Source organism: Cucumis sativus, chromosome 5, assembly GCF_000004075.3.
Source record: "Cucumis sativus cultivar 9930 chromosome 5, Cucumber_9930_V3, whole genome shotgun sequence".
Taxonomy (NCBI): domain Eukaryota; kingdom Viridiplantae; phylum Streptophyta; class Magnoliopsida; order Cucurbitales; family Cucurbitaceae; genus Cucumis; species Cucumis sativus.
The window spans coordinates 19,479,721-19,505,040 of record NC_026659.2 but is presented as its reverse complement, the minus strand read 5'-3'; the positions used below and the strand labels follow the sequence as shown (position 1 = coordinate 19,505,040).

Here is a 25,320-nt window from a genome sequence, read left to right as displayed (position 1 = left end):
ACCTTGGGGAGAAAGTAATGTTCGATTACAAGTTATCGAAGATGGAATTTTCATTGGGAGATTTTTTTGTGATTCTACAAGGGGACAGAAGCTTAGTGAAATCGCAGATGTCACTAAAATCAATGAGGAAGACCTTTGAGAAGGAAGATCAAGAAGCGTTAATCGAGTTGAGTACAGCTGAACAATGGAAAGTGAAAGAGTCAAAGGATATTTTAGCAGACTGTCTGAGTCTAAAACCCGAAGTTCAAAGAGTTTTTTTGTCTTTTAGCAGTGTGTTTGAACCCAATAATCAGTTGCCTCCACCTCGCGATTATGATCATACTATTAAATTAGAACCAAGGACTCGAGCGGTGAATGTGCGGCCTTATCGCTACCCTCAATTCTAAAAAGAAGAGATTGAAAAACTAGTGAAGGAAATGTTGTTATCTGGAATTATCCAACCAAGAAAAATGCCTTTTCAAGCTCGGTGCTCCTTGTTAAGAAGAAGGACAGTAGTTAACGATTGTGAGTTAATCTCGCTACTATAACAAATAAGTATCTGATTCCTATTGTTCAACTGCTAGATGAATTATTTGGGGTAACAACTATATTTTCAAAAATTAGTTTAAAGTATGGCTATCATCAAATTAAAGTGCGAGCTACCGATGTTCATAAAATGACATTTTGTACCTATGAAGGGCACTATGAATTTCTTGTGATGCCATTTAGGTTTAAGAATACCCCAACCACATTTTTTTAAGCAAATTCATTTTGGTTTCTTCGACGACATCCTAATCTGCAGCAAGTCATTGGAGGAACATTTGCACCAATTGGCAGTGGTTTTAGAAACTTCAGTAGCTCATCAATTGGTGGCGAATTTTTAAAAATGTCAATTCGCAGTAGATCAAACTGAATACTTGAGCCACATTATCTCATCAAATGGGGTGGCGGCAGATCCAACAAAAATAGAAGTTATGGTTAAATGGCCAGCATCCAAGAACGTGAAGGAACTGTGAGGTTTCTTAGGTCTTACATGGTATTATCAAAAATTTGTGGTGAACTACAACTCTATCACACTATCCTTGACACAACTGTTAAAGAAAGATAATGTTCAGTGAAATGAGATGACAGAAAATGTGTTTCAGTAGTTAAAATCCTCTATGCATGATATCGGTGTTGGTGTTAGGTATTCCTTATTTTACACAAAGTTTTGTGCTGGAAACTGATGCTTTGGGTATGGGTATTGGGGCTGTCTTAATGTAGCATCAACGACTAGTGACCTTTTTTAGTCAAGCTTTACCTATTACCCATAGGTTTAAAGTTGTTTATGAATGGGAGCTTATGGCAATCATGATGATTATTCAAAAATGGCAGCCATATCTATTGGGTAAGCCTTTTATGATGCGTACGAATCCGAAAAGTTTGAAGTTTCTTCTTGAACAACGAGCTATTGGGAGAGAATATCATATATGAATCGTTAAACTATTGGGGTATGATTTTGTGATTGAATACAAGAAGGGATTGAAAAAAAAACAGTTGATGTCTTATCTAGATTACCACCGGTATTTAAATTGGGCTCCTAAGTGTTGTGGACGAGCTAAATCCTTCAATTTTCATTGATCAAGTGGTTGGGAATGACTCTCTTAACAATATTCGGTTATCTTTGATAAATGAACGCCCAACTCCGAAGGGATATTCGCTACAAGGAAAGGTTCTATGCTATCACGGTCATTTGGTTCTTCCGAAGGATTCACCAACTGTTCCTTTATTATTAGTTGAATTTCATAACAGTTCGATAAGGGGACATCATGGTGCATTGAAAACATATCAAAAGCTAGTAAGGGAGATCTATTGGTAAGGTATTGAAAGCACATATACGCATCTATGTTGTTGAATGATCGCTTTGTCAGCAAGCCAAATATTTGTCATTAACTACGATCGGTCTCCTTCAAGTATTACCCATTTTGGACCATGTATGGGAGGATATTAGTATAGATTTTATTGAGGGTCTCTCCAAATGCGATGGTTATGATGTCATATTGTTGTTTGTGGATCGTCTTTCCAAGTATGCACATTTCATTCCTTTGAAGCATCCATTTGGTGCAAAAGTTGTAGCTTCTGTTTTTATGCGAGAAATTATTCGTTTGCATGGATACCCCTGAAATATAGTGTCAAAATGTGATCGTATTTTCACAAGTCTATTTTAGAAAGAGTTGTGACGTTTGTTGGAAACTAAGTTTAGACGAAGCACCACTTACCATCCTCAAAAAGATGGTCAAACTGAAGTTGTCAATTGAGGGATGGAGACGTATATGCGATGTTTTGTTATGAACACACCTAAACAGTGGGCTTAGGCTAGCTTGGGATGAATTAAGCTATATACAACTATCCATACAACCACATTAATGACCCCCTTTGAGGCTCTCTATGATCGGCTACCCCCTCTATATTACCGTATGTGAAGGGCTCGAGTCCGGTGAATGAAGTAGACCATTTGATGAAAGAAATAGATGAAATTATGGGCATTTTGAAGGCCAATTTACTGAAGGCACAACAATGAATGGTATATGCCAATGCTAAACAACTAGAGGTGCAAATTGAGGTACATGATTGTGTTTATATGAAGCTACGCACTTACCGATAGTCCTCTCTCAGTCATTTTAAGCACCCCAAATTGGCCCCAAGATTCATTGGTCCATTTATGATTGTGACTTGAATTGGTCTGTTTGGCCCTTCCCAAGAAATCGTTTATTCACCCGATTTTTCATGTTTCTATTCTTCACAAGGTAGTGGGTTCAAACAGGCTATTATTCCTAATTCTCAAAGATTTGGTTGTTGATTTTTCTATACAATTTTCTCCGATCGAAGTGTTGGAAGTTCGCAAAACAAGAGAAAATGAGTACAACCTAGAAGTCTTGACCCGTTGGAGCGAGGGCACACCTGATAGCACAACATGGGAACAAGCCACTCTTTTTCAAGAACAATTTTATGAATTCCACCTTGAGGACAAGGTAGCTTTGGGGGGAGGGGTAATGATAGACCCCCGTAGAAACCATGTATTCACCTAGGGATAAAAGTGGAAAGAAGAAAGAATGATTGAGAGTTAGTTACTAATTTTCAATGTGCGGGCCCTTTGGAGTATGATTCTTAGAGTGGAGCCAAGTATTATGTTAATTTTCTTAGTATTTGCCTATTTAGGTATCTTGAATGATGGGGTGGGTATCTTTTTGTTGAATGATTTTGGTATAGAACTCTCATTAGAGAATAGTTAATTGATTGGGAAGCTCTCAAATCCTTCTCCAATAGTTGATAAATAAAATTGTGGCTAAGGCCTTAACATACTTCTCTTAATCCAATTCCTTGAGATGGATATTTAACATTAAATAAATGAATAGGAAGGGACTCATTTTGCTCAATAAAAAAAAAATTGAGATTGAAAAGATAATAAAATTAGGAGAAAAAATTGGGATACTCCCAAATATAGCAAAATGAACCAACTTATTTTACTTTGTATATGTGATAGATTGTGATAGTCTCAAATAAGCATCTACCACTTTCTACATCTATATCTATAAATGTTTTCAACAATTTTATAATTTAAAACAAATTTTCAAATTAACACACCATATTCAAAAATAACATTTATTTTGTTTTTAAGGAAACTTTGTGGTAAGTGGAATTTGATCCTATTATGGTTTACGTTTTAATTTTGTGTTCTTATGCAGATGGTGAATGCTATCACAAGAGAAGTTGAGGACAGTTTCAACATAATAAAAGCTCAAATTCCATAGCCAAAACATGACTTAGAAACCCAAAGAAAAGGTAAATATATATATATATGTAGTTTAGAGGTATTTTTCTTTTTATTTTTTTCAACATACATTTGGGAGAGCCACACTCCCACAGCCAACTTCATTTTTATTAATTCAATAATCTCTGTTCGAACTCATTCAAACTACAAGTGTGATTTCTTTTATCATTATTAATCTATATATGATTTGTGAGAAACTATGGTTTGTTCTGGAACGAGTCTATCTCTTCATATTAGTAATAAATAACCACAAGGCTAATTGTAGAAAATTTTTGATGAGAAATTATAGACATCTAACCATTCTAATTATGCTCAAGTTGATGATGTTATATTTCTAATTTTCAACCATTGCTAGTTTCGTCCAACCTTAATAATTGATATTTTTTTATAAGCTATTATTAAAGCCAAAGGATATGAAACAACCCTTTGGAAGTTAAGGATTTCATCAATTAATAACTATGAAAATGTATAGGTTAAATAAAATGATTGAAAAAATACCTCAAATTCTTCCATTATTTCAAAAAATATCCAATGTTTAAGATCTTTCATTAACGTTTCAAACTACCTTTAGAGTTAAAATTCTTTACAATTTCAAATACAAATTGAGATTTGGAACATTGCAACAGTAGTAACCTACAACATAAATTTAGATCACTAAACTGTTCTGATCTCAATCCACATTTGAAACTCCAAAAAGTGGTTTTAAAACTTTTATAAAAGTCAAAAGGTAATAAAATTTCGCAATTTCAGGAAGAAAAGTGGTACCTTTAGAGGTATCTTTTATAGTTTAGCCGAGAGCCGAGCTAGTTGTCAGTAATCAATACAAATTGAAGTCAATTAAGAAGAAAACGAGACGACCTCATTAACAGAGACAGCTCTTTTATTGAGTAATGATATTATGGTAAAGTAGTACTCCAAATCTGTACACAAAGACTACAAGACTCTGATAATTTATACATATAACTTGTTATATCAAACAGACATACATACATACATACATACAGAAGTGAATTGATGAAAAACTTGTCAAATTTTAGTCTACTTGTCTTCAAGAAACTTACATGACCTGTGTGACAAGACGATTCTACTCATTCCATGCGCTTGCTGCAGCTACAATCCGATATCCAGTTTGCATCACTAAAAGGAAGGGCAATGAATGACTGACTGCTAATATGGAAGAAAATGCATCATTAAGTGAAACTTACACAATCCCGATGACAACAATATTGTACTCACTCATTTGATGTGCTTGCTGCAATAGCAATCCAGTAACGAGTATGAATCTCTTTTTCAACGAGGCTGGTGAATGAACCTTGGAGTGTGTTTTGGGCTCATGCACTTGGCTGGCTTCTCACTGTACTTCGCAGGACCAATTGGGGACTTTGGACCTTTGTTCTTTGGAGAATTTGGAATGACTAGATCCTTCAGTAATTTTTTCGCATCCATTTCATTACTTGCACCTATCAAATTCAATTATGAAGGGATCAAAGTCTTGTACTCTATACTTCTTTTATAAGGTTACAAGATTAGCAAAAGGCACACCTTTTGTGAGATTCTTATGAGCCGTTGGTTTGACTTCAGGTTTCTCATCTGCTTCATATAGAGCCATAGCCTCAAGAAACTCTTCTGTAGTGTCTAGATCATCATTAATACTCTCGAAATCATCTTCCTGATGTTGGCTTAGCCAATAGTCCCGAAACCATGAAGATGTCTTGACTAGTTCCCACCACTCTGGAGAGAAATCCTCAACGTTGCGAATTGCAAAAGGAATGAAGATTGGAGCATTGGGGTTCAGTGTAAAATTTCTTCCAGACAATAATGTCATCCTTACTCTAGACTAGCCAATTCTTTTAATGAACAGCAGCTCTAAAAAAGCCTTTACAGACCACAAACCTGGAAAGTTTTGATATGAGACACTTGATTGAGTAAAACCATCATGAGAACTCCACTAAAATAGAGCAATGACTAGACTATGCAAGTGGAATTAAAAGAATATTACTTTCTCTCTTTAAATCAGGCAGTACAACAGGAAACCTGTCTCTATAAAGGAACCCTAAGCTTGTAAACTCTAAATGAGCAAGTTCTTAGTAGTTAATTTAACACACTAACTTCAAAAAACAGAGTTTAAGCTCTCACCAGATTGTTAAATCTATTTATTGTCGTGTCCTTAAATTCAGCCACTCGAAGAACTACACAACTCAATCCAATTCAACAGGTTTCAATTGAATTTTCTTTCCTCTTTTTGAGAAGAAGATACTAAACCAATGAATGGGGAATTCAAGCATTTAACCAAGTGAGAGAGACTTTCATAGAGAAAAGTGAAAAGAATACACTAGCATAGGAAAACGGAAAAACCTAAAAAAGGAGTCAGATTATGAATGAAACAAGACGGTAGAAAAGAACGTAGAAACATAAGGCCATCAGAGAACCAAGAATCTAACAAAGAACCAAATATGGCTATAAGAACTCGCACGCGCTCTGAAGATTTGGTTGTTCCTCTGCCCCAAAAGCCCTCACAAAATAGAACAAAAACTGCTCTTTATCCCTGCAACTATGACAGCTGATAAAGCTGAAAATACCGGACCACACAAGAAAAACCACAACTCCATATGATTTTAAACCAATTAGAAAAACGATTAATACTTTTACGTGGGGGGGGATTGATTGTATTGAGTTCATAAGAATTTAAAGTCAGTTCGGCTACTAGCGAATCAAATCCTAAAGAGTTAATAATACGTCGATCTGAAGAACAGAATCGTTATTCAAATAAGTTCAGAACAAAAATGATATTACAACAGCCAAGAAATCAGAAGGATCATTCAAAAAATAAAAAAGCAAACAAAGATAGTAAGAGGGACAAAAATGGAAGTGAATACAGTTTAAACACAGGAATCAGCATCATTACAGGTTTAGAGTTAGAACAAAAATCATGGAAATTAGAAACGGATGGTTGTTGTTACCGTTAGAGTGAAGAAAGAGAGATGTTTGTTGGAGTGAGAAGAAAGTGAAACGAGAAGAAGAAGATGAAGATGATGAGAGTTGGAAGAAACGAAGCAGAAGGTTAGGAACTACCGAAGCTTCGGTTGGGACATGGCTCTTCAAAAGTTGTATTGTAAAAAAGCGAAAGAGAACGAAGGGATGGATGGTAGTAAGGAGTGATGATCGTACGGCTGGAATGAAGGGATAGGAAGATATTTTTGGTTCGGTGTAAATCACAAGGAATTATGGGGGCGGCGTTTAATAAACAACAATGCTGGCCCCTTCAACTTCAATAATCCCTTTTACCAAAAGTGGTTCTTTTTCCTTCGGTTTACTTTCACTTGGTTCATCTTTTTTTTTATTCTTCCTTCCTTAATTCTCAAATCAACATAATTTACACCTCAAACACACATTAATATAACTCAAACTAAAATAATTTACACATCAAACATCATTTAATATAATCCAACGATAATAATCTGAACTCCTTAACTCAAATGTTCGTCTTTCAATTTTTAATCTTGATAATCTACTTTTGAAGTTTGAGTTTGATATTATTTTAATTTTTTGTTATTTCATGTATTAACATAATATTGATGTACCAACATATTTATTTGTTTTTCTAAGAAAAAAGGATTTGTTTAATTTTTCTATTAGAAAAACTTTAATTTTTTTCTCTCTTTGTTTTTTCTCCCACCTCTTTTGGTTTAAATGTTTTGGTGCAAGATTGAGAAAGAATGATGAGAAGAAAAGAAAAATTGTTTTGAATAAGGAGAATGTTTATAAATATAACATAATATTATAATCTATATGCAAACCTAACTTTCTATTATTTATTCTAATATTATTGTATCTATGTTGTGTATATTGTTATTTTGGATAAAGATTTAGAATTTAGATCTTCAACATTCTTCTGCATCATCTACGACCTACCAACATCATCTTTACTTGTCTTAAAGGCACTCACATGCATTTTAGAAAAATCCTCAAGAAGTCACCCACCATAGAATTGCTCCAAGCTAACCTATGATCGAGCCACCGAAAAGAAAGGTAAACACTTATTGGTATAGGTAGTAATTTTTAATTCTTTCAAGTCTTTCCTAACCTTACTTTCATGTTCTCAAGATCTCTCTCATTCAAATATGAAATTGATTCATTCATGTTTCTCTCTTAAACGTAGGATGTTACACTTATTCAATTAAACTATGTTTGTGTTAGCAATTTCTTTCAATATCGTAGAACTTATAACTTTTTCATACAAAACATGTTTAAGATTTCTTACATTTCGGGATTATATAACTTAACTTACCAAGTGTTGGCTTCGATCGCGTATCCATGTGGTACATGTCTACAAATTAGGTATATGAAAAGAAAGAATTGAGTTCATTAGTAGATTTTTGGTTGAATATTTTTAAAATAATTAAAATTAATTAAAATGGTTTTTTCTCAAATTCCAATTTTCTTACTCACATTTCTTGTACTAAAAAATAAAAGTTAAAAAAAATTTTTTGGTCAACTTACGAACACAACCTCCGAAGAGCTAATCTTCAACTGCAATTTCCAACAAACGTTCGACCACCAACTCCAATGACCCTCACATACCAATCTTCGATTATCATTGACTAACCTTAAAAATATTAATAAAAACACTAACAAACCGAGTTAAACTTCTATATAAAAGCATTTTTATAAAATTGTTGTCAAACACATTTTTGTTTTTATTTTAAGAAATATTTATGAAGAGTGCATGTAAAAAATGGATTTTTGAAATACATTTTCTTAAGAAATTCTAATTAATTTTTTAGTTTAAAAAAATAAGTTTCTTTCATTTGAGAAGATTTTGTTTATTTGTTTCTATTTTTCTTAGGTAAAAATTGATCATCTATCAATTACATTCTCAATTATAAATCAAATATATTATTAAATATATCATTGCTTATGTTTTAGTGTAATAATGTTTTTTTTTTATCAATTTAACTAGAAAATTGTTTTTAAAATTAAAATTAAAATGTTGGAAACATTCTAGTCAAATAAAAATTAAAACTCCAACTTTATGATTACTTTTATTTCTCAAATATTGCTTGATAGAAAAATTATAATTTTTTAACAATTGAATTTAAAATCAAAATACTAATTTATTTCCATTTGAAGTTAGTAAATTATGGTTAAAAAGAACTTGGTTTTTTTAAATGAATGAAAGTGACCAAAAAAGTGTTTGAAATTTTATTTTAAAACCTAGTAAAATCAAATAAAATTATAATTTTAGTCAAATCTCTATTTCAAATTTTTTATAAAAAAGAATTCTTAGATTTTGTTAGTTTATTTTAAATTTAACTATACTAAAATTATTAAGATGAGGAAAATTTAAACCAATTTAAAATCTAAACAATGATAAAAAAAAAAAAAAAAGAAAAATTAAAAACAGAAAAAAATATTTCACAAAATCAAGATTTAAAAATTTGTATATCATTCTTAGACAGTCTAAGTCTACCATCTCCATTCGAAACCTAATATTCTTGCACTTTAAGATTCCAAACATATGCATCAAACACCCTCTAAACTAAACTCGCTTTGACTACATGAACATGGTTACGTATGGTTTGTTAGTTGTAAAATAAGATTAAGAATTAAAATTGTTAAATGTGACCGCTAGTTAAGAAATTTGATAGAATAGTAATTTACTGATGATCAAAACAATAAGCGGAGTTGTACACAGTTCAACTAGTCAAAGTATTATATATCTGTTTTTGAAAGTCTAACGTCCAATTTCTACCTCTGGTAGGGTTAAACTATTGGAGAAAAGGTAAACAAAAACAATTAGTACAAGGATCAAATATGCAGAATATGGTTTAATAACAAAGAAAAGAAAAACTCACCATGATTAAATATAGGCACACCTATGATCTACAAACATCAAACACATTTTTATTAGATATATGAGCACAACACCACAAACTGTTTTCTATATTCATTTTAATATCAATCTGCCCAACAAAGAAAACAATCATTGGAAGGCACTTTGTCTATCCCAGTTTGGCAAGGAATGCTCAGAATCAATGCTCAAATCTTTGATAAGAGTTCTGCTTGATCTTGTTGGCCCTGGAAGCCCCTTAAGTCCTGGTGATCTTTGCTGTTGATGAAAACCTCTTCTCCCACTGCTAATTCCAACTTCACTCACCATTGAAGAAACCAAACAGAGCTGCTTTGTCTTGCATGGAGAATTCCCATCAGAGCAAGTGTCCAATCCCCCTGCTGGCCTTAGCTTTGGGGAGCTTAAGGATCTTGATTTTGCCTTTGCTGATTCAGTGGCAGCCATGTACGTTGGTACCAGTGGGGAGCTTGAAAATGAGCTGTTTGAGTCTATTCCACCTCCTAATGAACGTTGCTTCTTGTGATGAAAGGGGCTTTTCAGCGCTGGTTTTTGAGATGGAGATTGGTTGGGGGGGTGTTCTGTTGTTCTATCCATGTTTTTTGTTGTTGGGTTTGGTTTGAATCTTTCGTTTGTTGTCTCTTTGTATTTTGGATTTGAGGTGAAAATGGAGTCCAAATCTTCGAGTTCTTTGCTTTTCGAGAGTTGGGTGTCGACCCATTGGTCTAGCCAGTATCTCCATCTTCCTCGTACTTTCTTTCTTTCTGATTCTGCAGATCTCTGTAAAATGGAGGAATATCAGAAATTTGAATTGAGGAAGCAAAGGAACGGAAGTGTTTGTTTAAGAAATGTTCATTGTTAGTACTATAATTACTTACCCTGTGGGCGAATAAGTATTCCTTCACTCGCTCTCTCCTGATTACTGCCTCTTTCCTGCTCAAAAACACTGCATCTGCTTCTTCTTTTGATAATAGGCTATCATCCCACCTTTGATCGTTTGAATCCAACTTCAAAAGTCAATGAAAGAAAGTGAATAAGAAAACAATTTGAATCAATCAAACTGCTAATGTATATTGATCCAGGATGTCAAAGAAAATCAGAGGAAGACAAGGAAGAGGCTTGTTAAGGAACAACAAAAAGTGGCTGCCTATGGTAATCCGACAATGAGATTCGTGGTTGAGTTTTAGCAAATACACTCGCATGCTTCAGAGAAGAGGAGTTAATCTAAATGAGAGCAAACTTGTTAAGATCAAGTGTGGATGCATAAACAACAATTTAAGATGTAGTTTAGGTGGTTCCTTGTTCGAGTGAGAATTGTTGGGACGTGAATATAGTCCTACATCAGGTAAAAGAAAAATGTTGAATATGTAAAACAACCTTCGTACAAGTCTTTTGGGGAGAGTTCAAAAGTAAAGCAATGTGGGCATGGTACTATTTCTGCTGTGTGGGAGAATTATTGATGGGAACACAATCCTATTTTCGTTAGAAATGGAAAATATCTTTCATAGATATCCTTTTTTTAGAGTTATTGATGAAGATTAGAAATGTTGTCCTCTATCAATGGTCAACATCACCATTGATAAAGGCTTTTAGAGAAGAGTCCAGAAGTAAATTCATGCAAGCTAAGTCTATGAAGCGACTTGTTGTCTTGAATAACTGTGTTCAGAAACAATAGTATGATCGAACCAATCATAGTTTTAACAGAGTACATCAATCACAATACTGCCATAATTCGACTTGGCATACCTTTATGATCTTATCCTTCAAGCTCTGAAACTGCCTCGTTTCAGGGGAATTGAAAGTGTTTTGAGGAAGATGAAGTCTATTTGAACAGACTTGTGATTGTATGCTAACAATGGACTGCAAGCACTTCAAAGTAGCAATGGCTTGGCGCCTAACAGCTCTCCCTCTAATAATTGCCTGTAGCCTCACTATTCCTTTCAGTGCTCTTAATGCTTTTCTCGCCTGAAAATTTACATTCTTTACTTAATAATACAAATATCACTAAGTAGACAAGCCTGGAGAGTCACAATTTGTGAACGAGTACACAAGTAGTTGTGACATTTTGATGTCTTAGGATTAACTATTAAATGTCTTTTGATAACGTACTAGTTTCATATTTCTTACTGTTCGTTTCTGTTTTTGAAAAATAAGTGCATTTAGTTACCTTCTCTACTTTTTTTTTAGAGGAGAAACATTCTATTATTGAAAACAATGAAATAAGGGCAGACCCCAAACACCAATAGGTGATTAGAAAAAGTATTTCCAATTGGAAACTGAAGTATTTTAGTTTTGCACCAATACACCGACGTAAGTAAAACCAAATCCATAAAACGAACAAAACTACTTGTTTACATGATATCTACTTCTTATTGTTATATGTGTATACCAAGTTAAGAAAAAAGAAGTTCTGGTATTCCCTTCCTAGTGTGTCTAACTTTCCACAAATGATGATAGAACTTCCATTTTTATTTTTTATTTTTTTGTTTTTGTTTCTAAGCTTTTATCTCTCATACGTCTCATTTTCATCCCAAAAAAAACAAAATAAATGCCTAATTTCTTGAATGTTTATTTCTTCAATTCCTTAAAAAGAAAAAAATCAGAATACAAGATTTAAAATCTTGCTCCATGGGTTCTGCTTTTTTAACTCAGACAGTAGCAGTACCAATTTGTTGCAGCATTTTGAAATCTAGTTCTATTGAAGCAAGGCAGAAAGTACAGTCAGAAGAAGTACTCACAAGGAAGCCACGGAAAGCAGTTTGGATAGTAATAGCAGCAAACTCATGGATTTCCCTTTCACGTTTAAGGAGATCAGCTGGAGGAGCCTTTTTGAGAGGCTTAAAGACTTCTTCTGCAGCCTCTTGTTGATGAGATTGAGTGGTCCCTGTGAGCCAAACGACCTCAACCGCAGCCTTAGCTGCTGCAACTGCCGCCTCGGCCGCTGCAGTACTTGCAATGGCCACAGAAAGAGCCTGCTTCCTCTCCTCTTCCTCTTCTTCCTCCTCTAGTCTCGATGTCGTCGTCGTCGTTGCTTTTGGTGGCAATGGCGCTGTTAGTGTGGCTAGTCTCTTGTTCCTCATCTTTCCAAACACCCATTTCCATCTCTTTTGCTTCTGAGGAAACAAATTCATTGGAATTGATGATTAGTTGAAGACATAATAAAAAATTAAAAATAAAAACCAAACTTTATATAGGTCTCTCTCTCTTTACCTTCTCAGGCTTAGGCTGTGACTCTGAAATAAATAGCTTCTTGACTAAATAAAACCAGCCCTTCTTCTTCCCCATTTGAGAACCAGGAGACAATCAAGTGGCTAATCCAATGAGATCAATGAGCAATGGAAATAAAACAGTATCTCAATCAATCTCAATCTCAATCCCAAAGGAGAGAAAATACTTGGTCTAGAACAGTATCTCAACTAATCTCCAGAAAACTCAAAAAAAAAAAAAAAAGTTATCCAAGTAACACGAAAAATGAATCAAGGGCCCTCCAAAATTCAACCCCAATTACATAAAAAAAAAAAAAAAAAAAAGAATAAATGTTAGAGGGAAGGCATTGATAGAACCTTCAACAATGGAGGATGCATCTCATGAAACAGCAAGCAGGCAAAAGAGGGGGGAAAGTAGAAAGAGAGGCAGATCTTGCCCAAATCATGAGGAACTTTGAAGAAGAAAAAAAAAAAGAATCAAGTGGGAAGAAGAAGAGAAATGGGGGAAATGAGAAAAGATGTGAAGTGAATAGTTTAGAAGTGTTTAGTTAATTGTGAATTGATGTGTGTTTGTTAAGTGATTTTGATGAGATGAGTTTGTGTTGGTTGCTTCCAGTTCTGTGGGCCTTTCAATGAACATAATGTAAAAAAGGAAAAAGAATGGGAGAGGAGTCATCAGAGCTCTACTTTTGTGGGAACATCTTCTTCAATGGGTATTTCAAAATTTTAAAAAGAAATGGTTTTGACTTGAATGGGTCCTTTAATCTTTTGTCACAGCCTTTTACTTTTTCTCTCAAAATCCATCAAACATATTCAAAGGCTTGTTGGGTACCAAATTACTGAATTGCCACTCCACTCCATTCCTTTTACTAACATCTCACAATCACCAATTTACTTTCTTTTCTTTTTAACTTCAATTAGCATAACTTTCAATTCTGTAATGAATAAGTTTCTTCTTCAACTTTCAGTTTCTTTTTTTTTGACCAAAAACAAAAGTTTAGTGTATTGTTTTGTAATAAGTTAATTGTCAATGATGTTTTTAATTTCTTTAGTTTGAAATAGTTTTGACCATGATTGAGGATTGATAATGTAGAGACATTATTAGTGAAAGTACTAACTCATATACCAAACCATGTGTAAGTATTTAAGACATGGTTCCCTTTCATAACAAATAGAAAGAAAAGTTCTTAAAACTGTTCAAAGTTTAATTTTAACAAGTTTATGGGATTATAAATAACATAATCTTTTATTTATATATATATATAAAAAAAAAGCACTTTTTAAAGAAACAGATTGATGGGAAAATGGTTCTGAAAACAAACAAATAGTACAAATTGGTAATAGTGTTTTATTGTTTTTATTTGTTATTTTAGTACAGTTTCAAGTTATGTGTTCTAAAACTACACCCAAAAAAATCCCTTCTTTACTTCATATACTTTTTTCTTACCCTTCTAATTTTATATCCCCACATTTTAATATGTATTAGCTTGAGATGAAAAATCAAATCTCACCGATTGAGATATTTTAATTTGTAAACAATGTGTTTTTGTTGTTATTTTTGTGAACCCATTCAAGATGAAAAACAACATTATTGTGATTATTGTGAACCCATTCAAGATGAACAAAAAAAAAAAAACATTTGCATGTTACCACATTAATGCATTATTCCAATAAACATTTGCATTGAGATGAATTAAAACAAATAACTCTAGCTAACATTTATACCTACGATAATATAATAATGTTACAATTACCGTTAAATTGGAGATGAAATGTTATATCAATTACCGTTAAATTAAATATATATTTAATTATATTGATGTGTACTTAAGGCTTTTGGCTTTTCAATACTAAATTTGGTTATGTAAGCTACATATATATGAAACTTATATTAATACAAAAGTGAACATAGAACTCATATTTTATTAAAAAGAAACCTTAAAAGTTTGGGAATGAAAAAGGTCATTTAGGACTAAATCATGACATAAAAAGGCTTGTTAAGTACTTAACATCCTCTTTAAGTTGAAAAACAACAAAAGAATAGTATATATGCATATGTTATCGTTGGGTATTAATTAATGATTGTGGGCTAAATTAAATGAGTTTATGAAAGGATACACAATTATTATAACCATTTTGTTATATTGTATGGAGACTTTTTATAGAGATGGTTACAATAATAATGAGTCTACATCTATTTTTTCTTTTTCTTTCTAAAAATGTAAAGTATGATATGGTTGATGCTTTGGTAGGTCTCTAGCTAGAAATATTAAATACAATATTACACGGATTAACTATATATAAAAAGACATTTTAGTATGTGTCTATAAATAACATTCAAAAGTTTCTATCTTCATCTTTGAACTTTGAAATTATGGTTTAGAGTTTGGGTAAAAAAAATTTTAAAAATTAAAATAATTATTTTTACGTTAAAATGAAAATATAATTCAAGGACAATTGATCGAGAAAATATACCTTGCATTAAGAGAATTTAATACGTAAATGGTCGTATAGGTTCTCTTTGGTCATTGTTTTCTAGAATGTTTTTCTTTTTTCTTTGGAAATTTTTTTAAGAAAATATACAAAAAGTAAAAGAAAACATACTAATTTGAAGAAAATAGTGGTGGAAAGCAACATAATTAATTTCTAATACCATAAACATAGAAATTAATTCTTTAGTCTATAAACAACCTTGGATTGGTAATTTTGATATGTTTCTAGAAAAAAAGAATCAAAATATTCTTTCACGTAATTAAATGTAATTGTTCAGTTTAAGGAAAAAGAGATGTGGTGTTGTATTTATGAAATATAATTCACTTAAAAATAAAAATACATTTAACCAAGTGATTAATACTTTTTTCTACAAACTATTTTAATATGTGTTAAAAATAGAAAAAATAACAATATATTTATGCTTTATAAAAGAATTAAGTTTAATAATTGTTGTTTTATAAAAAAATTTAAGTTTAATAAATAATGTTGTCATTTAGTAGTTAATAGGAATGTATTTATTCATATAGTTCAACAGATATATGTAAAGGATGAACAAATTTGTGAGATTAAAATTCAATCTTCTTCCTATTTTGTAAGTTTAAAAATGTTAAAAAGTAACTCTTTTAATTGTTAGTTTTAGATAGAAATAGTGTTAGTGTGTTTTGTTATAAATTAAAATACCTTTAAACTAATTTCAAAACTTTCATAAATACCTTATATTTTTTTATAAAAAAACTTCAATATTCAAATATAGCTTTATTGTTAGTATACAAATACAAATTAAACCGACAATACTTAATTAAAAATCATTCATTACAAATTAAACGGACAATACTTAATTAAAAATCTTTCATTCTCTTAGTTTGAAAAACAAAGTTTAAACTAATGTTTTCCACAGCTAGTACTGTGATCAATTATTCGTTTGAAGTTTTCTTGAATTTGAAAAGAATCCATCTAAAACAAATTTATAGATATCATTTTATTCATATAAATACTCTCGTCGTTCTCCCATTTGTGTAATTATTACACCAATTTTTCACTCCCATTTGTGTAATTATTACACCAATTTTCACCGCAAAATATATAAACTAATACTTCAAAGTATGGAATCTCACAAATTTTAGTCTCTTAGAGCTTATACTAAATTGATAAATATAACAAAATACACAAAAGACACAACTAGTTATTAACGCACAGTTAACCCTAAATATATAAGTCTTAAGGTGTCTTTGGTGCTTCTATTATTTTATTTTCTTTTGTTACAATCCAAATATATCTTAATTAAAGGGATAGTATTTGTTTTATGTGATAAACAAAGGTCAAACAATAACCAAAATGAGATTAAAGGAGAGAAAGAAAAAGTAAAATAAACCGAGAATTGGTAGGTAATAGTTTAAATAGGGAATAAATAGGAAATGATGTAAAGGAGGTGATGAAGAGATGGACGGTAAAACGTATCATATTAAAATTCTTATCATGCAATAATAGTAAGTATTGTCGTATGTGATAAATTGTCTTGTAATTGAATTATACTAGGAAAAATAATCATCTGATACAGTTGGGTCATGTGTTTCTTCTCTCATTATGCACAAGGATCTCATGAGGTGCACACCACATTGTGATATATTTGTTATGAATCTTACACTAGTTTTGATTGTGTTCACCTCTAATCAATTTGATGTAGTTTTGGGTCTGTAAAACACAACGATGTTACGATTTGTCGCATACCGAACTGTCATAACACACGATCTAGTAAATATCATTCTATGATATTGAAGCATATCAAAGAGCCAAAGGAAGTCAAAACTTCTTGATCATTATGACATTGATCAAGCAATGTCATAATGTCGTGTGTGTATGATGTCCAATTAATCTGTAAAAAACAACATAGTTAGACAACAAAACATATATATTAATCATTTGCACAAAATTTTGTTAGTTGAGTATGCATCAGTCGGTCATTACTAGATTTTAGAATAACTAGATCTTCATAATGCACAGACATATTTAATCAACCGTTAAAGTTGGTAAAATATCATAAAAATAGTTCATTCCAACGTTACTTTAATCAAATTAAAAAAAAAAAAAAAAAACTTCAATGTCAGTTAGCCCATTAAGTAAACTGCAAACGTGTAGGCCTAATCATGTACCCAGTCCACAACTTAAAGTAATCGGTACATGACTTAACAACTATCATAAAGATACTTATACAATTCGTAGGATGCACAAGATAGAATTTGGTTATCAATTAAAATTGCAACCCTTTTTTACTTATCTAACTTTGAGATATAGTTATCAATGTCAATATGGAAATTTCAATTCTATAGATATATATCAATGAATATATGTTAATATAGTGGCAAAAATTATAAATTTTATTTAGGTTAATAATCAATTTGTTTTAGTTGAACACAAAGTCGTGGATATTGTCATTAATTAGTATTCCTATCCATATTTGGTTTGATAGATAACATAGTTTTTAAATCTTAAAAGATTTGGAGATATGTATGGATATTAAATATGGATATCAAACGTTTGGATATATAGATATATATTTACATATTGACGGGTTTGGAATAAGGTTGAAGTGGAAAGTAATTAATTATAAGAAGATATGTAATTAAGTATATAGTTTAGTAATGTGATGTAAAGGAAGGAGGGAGACAAGGGTAAAATGGGGAATTGAGGAAGTGAAATAGAGGAGAGAATGTGAGAATGTGAGAATGTGAGAATGTGAGAATGTGAGAATGTGAGAAAGAAAACAAAGCATAATTGTTGAAAGGAACAGATAAGCCAGCTGGTAATGGGTCCCTCATAGGAAGCCTTGTCATCATATATTATTCTCTTTCTTTCTATCTTTCTTTCTTTTGGCTTAGGAATATAATTTAGTTTCATCTTTCCCCCACATTAATTCCCACACATTCCATTCTCTCTTTTCTTTTCTTTTCTTTTCTTTTCTTTTTTCCCTCTCTCTCCTCTCTTATTTTTTCTTATTATATTATATTTAATCTACATGGTCCATTATTATTGTGTCATAGAAGATCCACTACCTTCAAAACAAAGACTCAATACAACAACATATGTACTCAATCGCATATATTGATCTCTCTCCAAGGTTAACACAACACTCTTGACTAACATACATATGTAGTGAAAAAATCAAGTAGTTCAGAGTTGTAGTTCTACTCGAGTTAGTCGTTGTATTTTACAAAAAGATGGTAATTGTAGTCTCCTTGCAAAGTGAACAGGACAACGACTATCATAAACATGCCTCGACCATGGTTTGAGTATATAAAGATTTTGAGGTTTTCTCAAAAGTCTTTATTATTTCCATATCTAAGTCTTGTTACATCATCTTATCATACATTACAACGTGTATTTGTTTTCAATTGAGGTGTACTAAGTTGGCTAGAGTATTTTAGTTTATTTTATATTCGAAGTTTCCTTCAACAACGAGCACTTGTCAGAAAAGAGTTAGAATGAAGAAAATGCTTTACTGAAATAGATAAAAAATAAAGATCATCATAAGTCTTTTCCCTCTATTTATATAGATAAATTAAAGAATGTTTCAGATTTTAAAATAAAGTTTGAATTTGTTACAAACAAATGATATTAAAACAATAGGTCTGTAACTGTGCATTGATTTTATTAAAACATTAGATTCATAGGTCAAACAATTACAAGATCTATATTAATACCATTAAAAGGACAAGTCATTTAATTTGATCTCCAATTTTTCATCACATATTGTAAAAAACATAAAAAAGAAATCCATTAAATTATTCTATCTTTTTTATTCATATAATAAAAGCGAGATTTCAAATTTTGAATTTCCAGTTAGTACAACACAAAATAAAAAATAAATATATTTTATAATTCGTCAAATATTTTAAAAACAAAATATAATAATTAGTTTTTTTAGGTTAAATTTTAACTCTGTGATTGTGTAAAAAATCAGGACCTTAGTTTAAGAAATTTTATTTCGACCTAAAAGTACAAAATATTGTACATACATAAATGTCATTGGTGTTGGTCACATGAATGAATATTCTTTTCCCTAGAGAGACTTAATTAAAAGTCTCATGACATGACATAATTTAAGTATTTACATGTAAGATCTATAGTTTAATAAGAAATTTTAGTTCATTAATAAAGGGTAACATACATACTTTCTTAAATTGATAATAAAATTATATGTTATTGGACTTCGATCTTGAAAAAATATTGTATTGAAATTAAATAAATTAATTTAGGCAAATTTATTAAAAATATCGGATTTAATTCAATTAAACTAGGGACCAAAGAGGACCACTCGAGTAAATGGCACTTAACTAAAAATTAATTGAATATATAGGAAGGAAAAAGATACATATATAACACAAACAAAAAAAATCAACGTATAGCTACCGTTTTGGACACTACTTCCTGAAACATTCAGATTAAAAGCTATTATTGATAGTAGCAATTGATGATTGCTATCGTTTTAAAAAATTTACTAATTTTATCTTTTATATAGTTTGTTTTTTAATTTGTTCTATTAGATATAATTTGAGAAAAAAGAACTCTTTTAACCCAAAAGCGAACAAAAAAGAAAGGGTAGTAATGGATTGGAGCCAAAAATCATATAGGGCCAAATAAAAGCCCAAACTCACATTTTCTCATGGTAACTTCTTAGTTCTTATGGTAGGTGATAATTGATAGCCAATTTATTATAAACTTGGAGAGAAATGTTTGTTATAAAGTGATCAAGTCAATAATCTTAGGAAATGAGATTCACACACTTTCACTCTCTTTTTTTAAATAATAAATAACCAACTATTTTTTCCCATTAAATAATAATTAATATGTGTTATTATGTCACTTTTATATCAATTTTTATTTCCATGCTATTTTCATTTTATTAATCCATATATATTTCTTTTATACACTGTCTACAAAATATCTCATGTCCATGGTTAATCAACTTGAAATAGGAAATATACAGTTTTTTACACTATTTCCAAACTTCATTTTAGGTCAAATATTTGAGAATTAAACTCAATACATATTTTTTTTACGAGATTTCATTATAATTTAAACGTTGTGCATAGCACCTGTCATCTACTTACAATTTTATAAATGATGGATTAACAATGAGAAAGACTATATGTAAAGCCTTTTATCAAAGGAAAACAAAGTTAATCGAAAAAATGGATCAATTTTGAAGAACATATTGTTCAATGTCGGGTAAGTGATGCTTTGATAACTAAATAAACTAACCATAATAAGCTATTCAGTGATAGATTAATTTTTTAATAAAAAATTTCTCATTAATAATTTATATATTTTTTTAAATAACTGGAAAAAATTTCCCCCATGAAACCCAATCCCTTAAATTCACTGTGGGGAATTCCAATCCAATTCCCATGGAAAATTGCACAGAGAGGGAGAATGACATCTCCCACACTCGTAGACATCTCCTATCGACAAACATTCCAACAATTTCAACAAACATTCTTTCAAAGTTGAAGATAGTGAAGACTTAAGTTATTAAAAGATTTCATCCTAATCCTCAACTAAAACTAATTTCAAACAAAGATTAGACTATTATAACTCATTTCATCCATCCCGTTAAAAAAGAAAAAACTTTTCGTAGTTTATACCTTAAACAATTTTTATTTGAATGACTATTGAGAAATAAAATAAAAAGTGGAGGGAGTGAGAAGAAAAAAAAAAAAAAAAAAGTAGAAAGTTGAGTATAAATGGAAATGAAAGTACAAATATACGTAGTGAAACGTGTCTAAGAAGAAGAAGAAGAAGAAGAAGAAGAAGAAGAGAACAAAAAGGAGTCGGTCAGTTCCCCCAAATCTGTACAGCCGCAGCGCCTTGTACCATCTTTCTTTCAAATCCAACGTTTTTTCACTTCAATTTCCCTCATACTTCGCTCTTCCTCGTCTTTCTTCTTACACATTCGCCGCCCTTTTCTTTTTTTTTTTCTTTTTTTTTTTTCGCTTTCTTCCCATCACGAATTTCCCTTCTTCAACATGGGTTCCCTCTCAATTCTTGCCCCTCTATCCTAATTTGATTAATTTCTTGAGATTTTCACTGCCCAATTCCTATATTTTATCTGGGTTTTCTGTTTCATTAATGGGTAATTGGAGAGAACGACCCAGGAGAAATTTTCGATACCAGAAGCCTCCATGGTCGGCGATAAGAAATTACGATCACGATCCTCCACTTGGTGATTTTCTCCCTTTCTTATTTTTAGATTTAGGGTGCAATGGCCTTGTTCTTCATTCAATTCCATTTCTTGGATAGATTTTTTATTCGTTTCTTCAGCTGTTGAATTGAATGGACATCTGGGTTGTTTTGGTTCTGTTTTAAGAATGGTTTTTGGGCAAGATGTTGAAGTAAGCTGAAGCTTGGGTTGGAGTTGGCACCAATCTTGATTGTTGTTTTGTTTCTTTACATATTTAGATTTATATTCGGAGAAAATTCTTATATTTTTTCATAATGTTGTGAATTTGTGATTGCTACTACTAGTGTATGGGCGATTAGGTTACTATTTTGAGTAGTTTCTGCTATAAAAATGCATTGCAACGTCTTATCACGTTCTTTTCTTTTCTGGGAAGATGAGAAAAGTGAATGTATGCTGTGTGAAATCTTAAAAACGAGTGGTTTTTGTTTTTCTAATTTGATTTGGGATTCAAGTGTTCTTTTCTTAACGGTAAATGGAAAATTGAAAAGAAATAAACATATAAATTCAGAATTTTTATCAAACGGGGCTATAGGTCCTTTCTAACTTTGTTAGAACTGCTCCCAATTTGTTGAATACATGCGGCATTTCTAGATGATTGGTGTTTTAAGGATAGGAGTGTTGCTTATTTCTTGTATTTATGGAAGTTTAGTTGATTAATAATGTGATTCTCAGAAGTAAACGAACCATCAGAAACTGCTTATGGTTACTATTGTAAGATGGATGCTGTAACATCTTATTACATTACAAGAAACACTCTCATGAAAAATGGGGATCACAGGAAACAAGGATAAAGTTGATTGTACAACCTTAAAATTTATGTTCTCTTTTTTCCCTTCTATCTCTATCGCCAAGTGGTGGATTGCAGTGGTTTATGGCATTAGAAATGACAAGAGAGTTGCCACAAAATAGTTTTGATTAGACATAAAATTAACACTCAATTAAACTTCAAACTAACTCACATCTAATCACTCTCCTACTTCTCGAAACTGAATATGTAGACATGGTACCTGAGAAGGATTCAATGCCCTTTTGTGCATTCTTCATGTCAATCACTGTAGAGGGAGAAGGTAACAATGAATTGTTAAGGGTGATGCAGTGGCAAAAGAAATATGGAAAGTGAGAAAGAAAAAGATCCAACAAGGGGGGAGACGGAGAGATCCTGAGGGAGAAAACAGGGAATTGGAGAGAGAAGCAAGGGATTCGAAAGATGGGAGGGAGAGGAGGGTCCAACATAAACATAAAGTGTTTTATGAATGAAATTAGAAGTTCCCAACTTCTTAGAGAAAGTTGATGGTAGGGGCTAATTTGGCTAATCTTCAAAACTTCAAGATAGAATTGTTTTGTGTTAAAGCTTCAGGATTTAAAATGAAACCTATGCCTATTATTAACGATCGAAATAAGACATATTCTATTTATTTTCATCTCTTCACTGATTTTAAAGCATTTGCAAATATTTGATCGTAGAATTTGAATTTAACATCTTGTTTTGTAAATCCTCATCCATATTTTTAATCCTTCAGTGAACTATGAATATAATTTTCATCGTTTCTTCTTTGTGTAGAGCATTGGCGAGATGGTATTCCTCTATGGGAAAAGAAATTTTGTGCAGAGATCGGTTGTGTGCCATGGGGTAAAATAGTTGATTCCAAGAACTTTATTTATTGTCATTCTAATGTAGTCAAGTGGGATGATTCCGCTTGTGAAGAGGCATTCCACAATGCCAAAAGACGTTACTGGGCAGAGATTAATGGGCATCAGAGTGACATCCATTTGCCTGATCCAGACAAACATATTGAACAAATCGATTGGAGTCCTGACATGGATTCTAAAATGATTGAGGAACTGGATTGGGCATATTACACTCCAAATATGAAACAACGTGATGATTGGTTGGAATGTAAAAATAAAAGAACAAGGAACTCAAATTCTGTTTGGACAGAAGGGCACATTGAAGGTCCAGGTCACGAGGGTAATCCCTGGGGACATGATAATCAGCTCACTGATAAAACAGGACAAGGATGCCGCCGGTGGAATTTTAGTGATTCAGGGAATGTGAATAATGATGGCAATCCTTGGGACAGTAGCATTAACCAGGGGAACAAAGGTATGGTCGACAGTATCTGGAAGGTTGAAAAGAATCAAGTTGCCACCTCATGGAAGAACAAAGAATTTGCTAGTAATGCAAGGGGTGTGGTGGACAATGCACGGAAAGATAAACAGCATCAAGGTGGCACTGCCTCCTGGAAGACCGAAGGATTTGCCAGTGATGCAAGAAATAACTCATCGAGAAGGCAGTGGCACCTGCTTGGTAACAGTAATTTTGATCATTATAATAGGCCTGGGAATAGCAGTTACATTCATAATGTCAGGCATTTACCTGATAGAACACAGCCAAATATTCACAGAAACAACCAAGATTTGAAATATCAGTATGGCAAGAGGCCAAAAGACACAGAATTTGATTACTATGGGAGGTAGGGATCATGGCAACATTCCTCCCACAGGGGGAGGGTTTTGATCATGGTGTTTCATGCTGGAGGGTATTCAAATCTTCGAAGTGATTATTAATGGCTGTTGAGGAGTTGAATCTCCACATGAATTTTGATTTTGCTCACAAGTAACCGACCAGCAACCTTTTCTGTTTTTGCTTTGATACTGCAGGATCGTCTATGTTTTTGTTGGTAGCTTTTTAACTTTATTTCAACAAGAATGATACTGCAGGATTTTTGGTGTAAAGAATCAAATATGAAAGTCTTGGTTCTTTTGCAAGTCATTAGGTAGATTCCTTCCCCCCTGGAGCCTTGTACAATCATGACACAGTAAGTTTGTATCATTTTGATTTGAGAAACCTCTTTTGGGAGGCTTTATAGAGGCAATAACAGCTCTACTATCAATCTAATTCTGTTTTGTAAGTCTGATTGCTTATCCTTAGCCAAGAACATCTCGGAGTTCCATTGTACATTGTCTTGGTGATCTTCCTGATTTGGAACCTTCCAAGTGATCTATTCTCCTAATTAATCTTTGATAACTTACTTTCATTTTCTAGCATATTTTTTCTTCTCGTTTTCTTCAGAATCATATTCTAACAGATGATTGCTTCGTAAATATATGTTACACTTGCTGATTGGAAACGCAGTTTGTTCTTGTTCTTCAGTCCTTGTTCTGAGTAATGAGCATTCTGCTTCTGGGAATGGGGATAAGTCAAGCTCTGGAAATAGTGAAAATTGAAAAGTGAAAACAAGTGAAAACAAAGTTATACTTCTGTGTTTCCAGATATCTTTCTGATAGCTGATTTAGCAATTTAATTGAACATGGCTTGGTCTCCAGAGATCCAATAATTTGGAAAATTAAGCGTTTGCAACGAGCAATTCAACAAATTTAAAGAGCAGAGTCGTGTGATTTAGTGAGTTTTTGTGGATTGTTGAGATGTTTGGTTGAAATAACAATCGTATACTGAGGAAAACTGTGGTTTGATTTGTGCGTTTTTAAAAGTTATGGACTTTTAAGTGGAAATTGGGAGTGTTGTTTATTGTTGGTTTGGTTTGTTCAAATCAAGTTGAAGAAGAAGATAATGAAGTTCATGAAATTACTGTCTTTCAATGTCTCACTTTCTTTCTCTCTTGTCCCATGAAAAATCAAAGGGAATTTGGAAATTTCGTGGAAATAGAAAATCTGTAAGCAAAAAACAAAAACAACTTATTTACCTTATAAAAATTATTGAATTCAACTATGGTATGTCTTACAA

The 25,320-nt window shown here is 32.0% G+C and overlaps 4 protein-coding genes across 10 annotated transcripts in view; 2 read left to right on the top strand and 2 right to left on the bottom strand.

The window, feature by feature from the left end:
• The window catches only part of LOC101202910 (probable inactive purple acid phosphatase 27), a 28,633-nt gene extending 24,625 nt beyond the window's left edge, over positions 1 to 4,008 (top strand). For 3 of the 4 annotated variants that reach the window (XM_031885131.1, XM_031885129.1, XM_031885130.1), the window contains one exon: positions 3,705 to 4,008. In XM_031885131.1, the coding sequence (XP_031740991.1) occupies positions 3,705 to 3,770 (66 nt within the window). In that variant the 3' untranslated portion in view covers positions 3,771 to 4,008. The remainder of the gene's footprint in view (positions 1 to 3,704) is intronic. The other variant, XR_004216482.1, reaches the window with a different exon arrangement.
• A 619-nt stretch (positions 4,009 to 4,627) lies between these two features.
• LOC101209113 (protein EARLY RESPONSIVE TO DEHYDRATION 15) lies at positions 4,628 to 6,909 on the bottom strand. 4 transcript variants are annotated; one of them, XR_004217048.1, is made up of 4 exons: positions 6,751 to 6,909; positions 5,333 to 5,683; positions 4,996 to 5,250; positions 4,628 to 4,927 (listed from the first exon to the last, which is right to left on the bottom strand). XR_004217048.1 is itself a non-coding variant. In XM_004140237.3 (3 exons), exons 2-3 carry the CDS (start codon positions 5,613 to 5,615, stop codon positions 5,081 to 5,083), a joined length of 453 nt encoding a protein of 150 aa, XP_004140285.1. In that variant the 5' UTR covers positions 5,616 to 5,683; positions 6,751 to 6,909; the 3' UTR covers positions 4,628 to 5,080. The 4 variants fall into 4 exon arrangements, 1 of the variants encoding a protein (XP_004140285.1); XR_969555.2 differs by having other exon boundaries at positions 4,628 to 4,954; positions 5,027 to 5,250; XR_969554.2 differs by having other exon boundaries at positions 4,650 to 4,927; positions 5,027 to 5,250.
• A 2,582-nt stretch (positions 6,910 to 9,491) lies between these two features.
• On the bottom strand, positions 9,492 to 13,561 carry LOC101203390 (protein IQ-DOMAIN 14). Its single transcript, XM_011656955.2, has 6 exons — positions 13,202 to 13,561; positions 12,849 to 12,949; positions 12,377 to 12,751; positions 11,385 to 11,603; positions 10,517 to 10,645; positions 9,492 to 10,418 (listed from the first exon to the last, which is right to left on the bottom strand). Exons 2-6 carry the CDS (start codon positions 12,921 to 12,923, stop codon positions 9,774 to 9,776), a joined length of 1,443 nt encoding a protein of 480 aa, XP_011655257.1. The 5' UTR covers positions 12,924 to 12,949; positions 13,202 to 13,561; the 3' UTR covers positions 9,492 to 9,773.
• A 7,543-nt stretch (positions 13,562 to 21,104) lies between these two features.
• On the top strand, positions 21,105 to 24,623 carry LOC101203639. Its single transcript, XM_011656953.2, has 2 exons — positions 21,105 to 21,557; positions 23,137 to 24,623. The coding sequence occupies exons 1-2, from the start codon at positions 21,464 to 21,466 to the stop codon at positions 24,051 to 24,053; spliced, it is 1,011 nt and encodes a 336-aa protein (XP_011655255.1). The 5' UTR covers positions 21,105 to 21,463; the 3' UTR covers positions 24,054 to 24,623.
• The last annotated feature ends 697 nt before the right edge of the window (positions 24,624 to 25,320 follow it).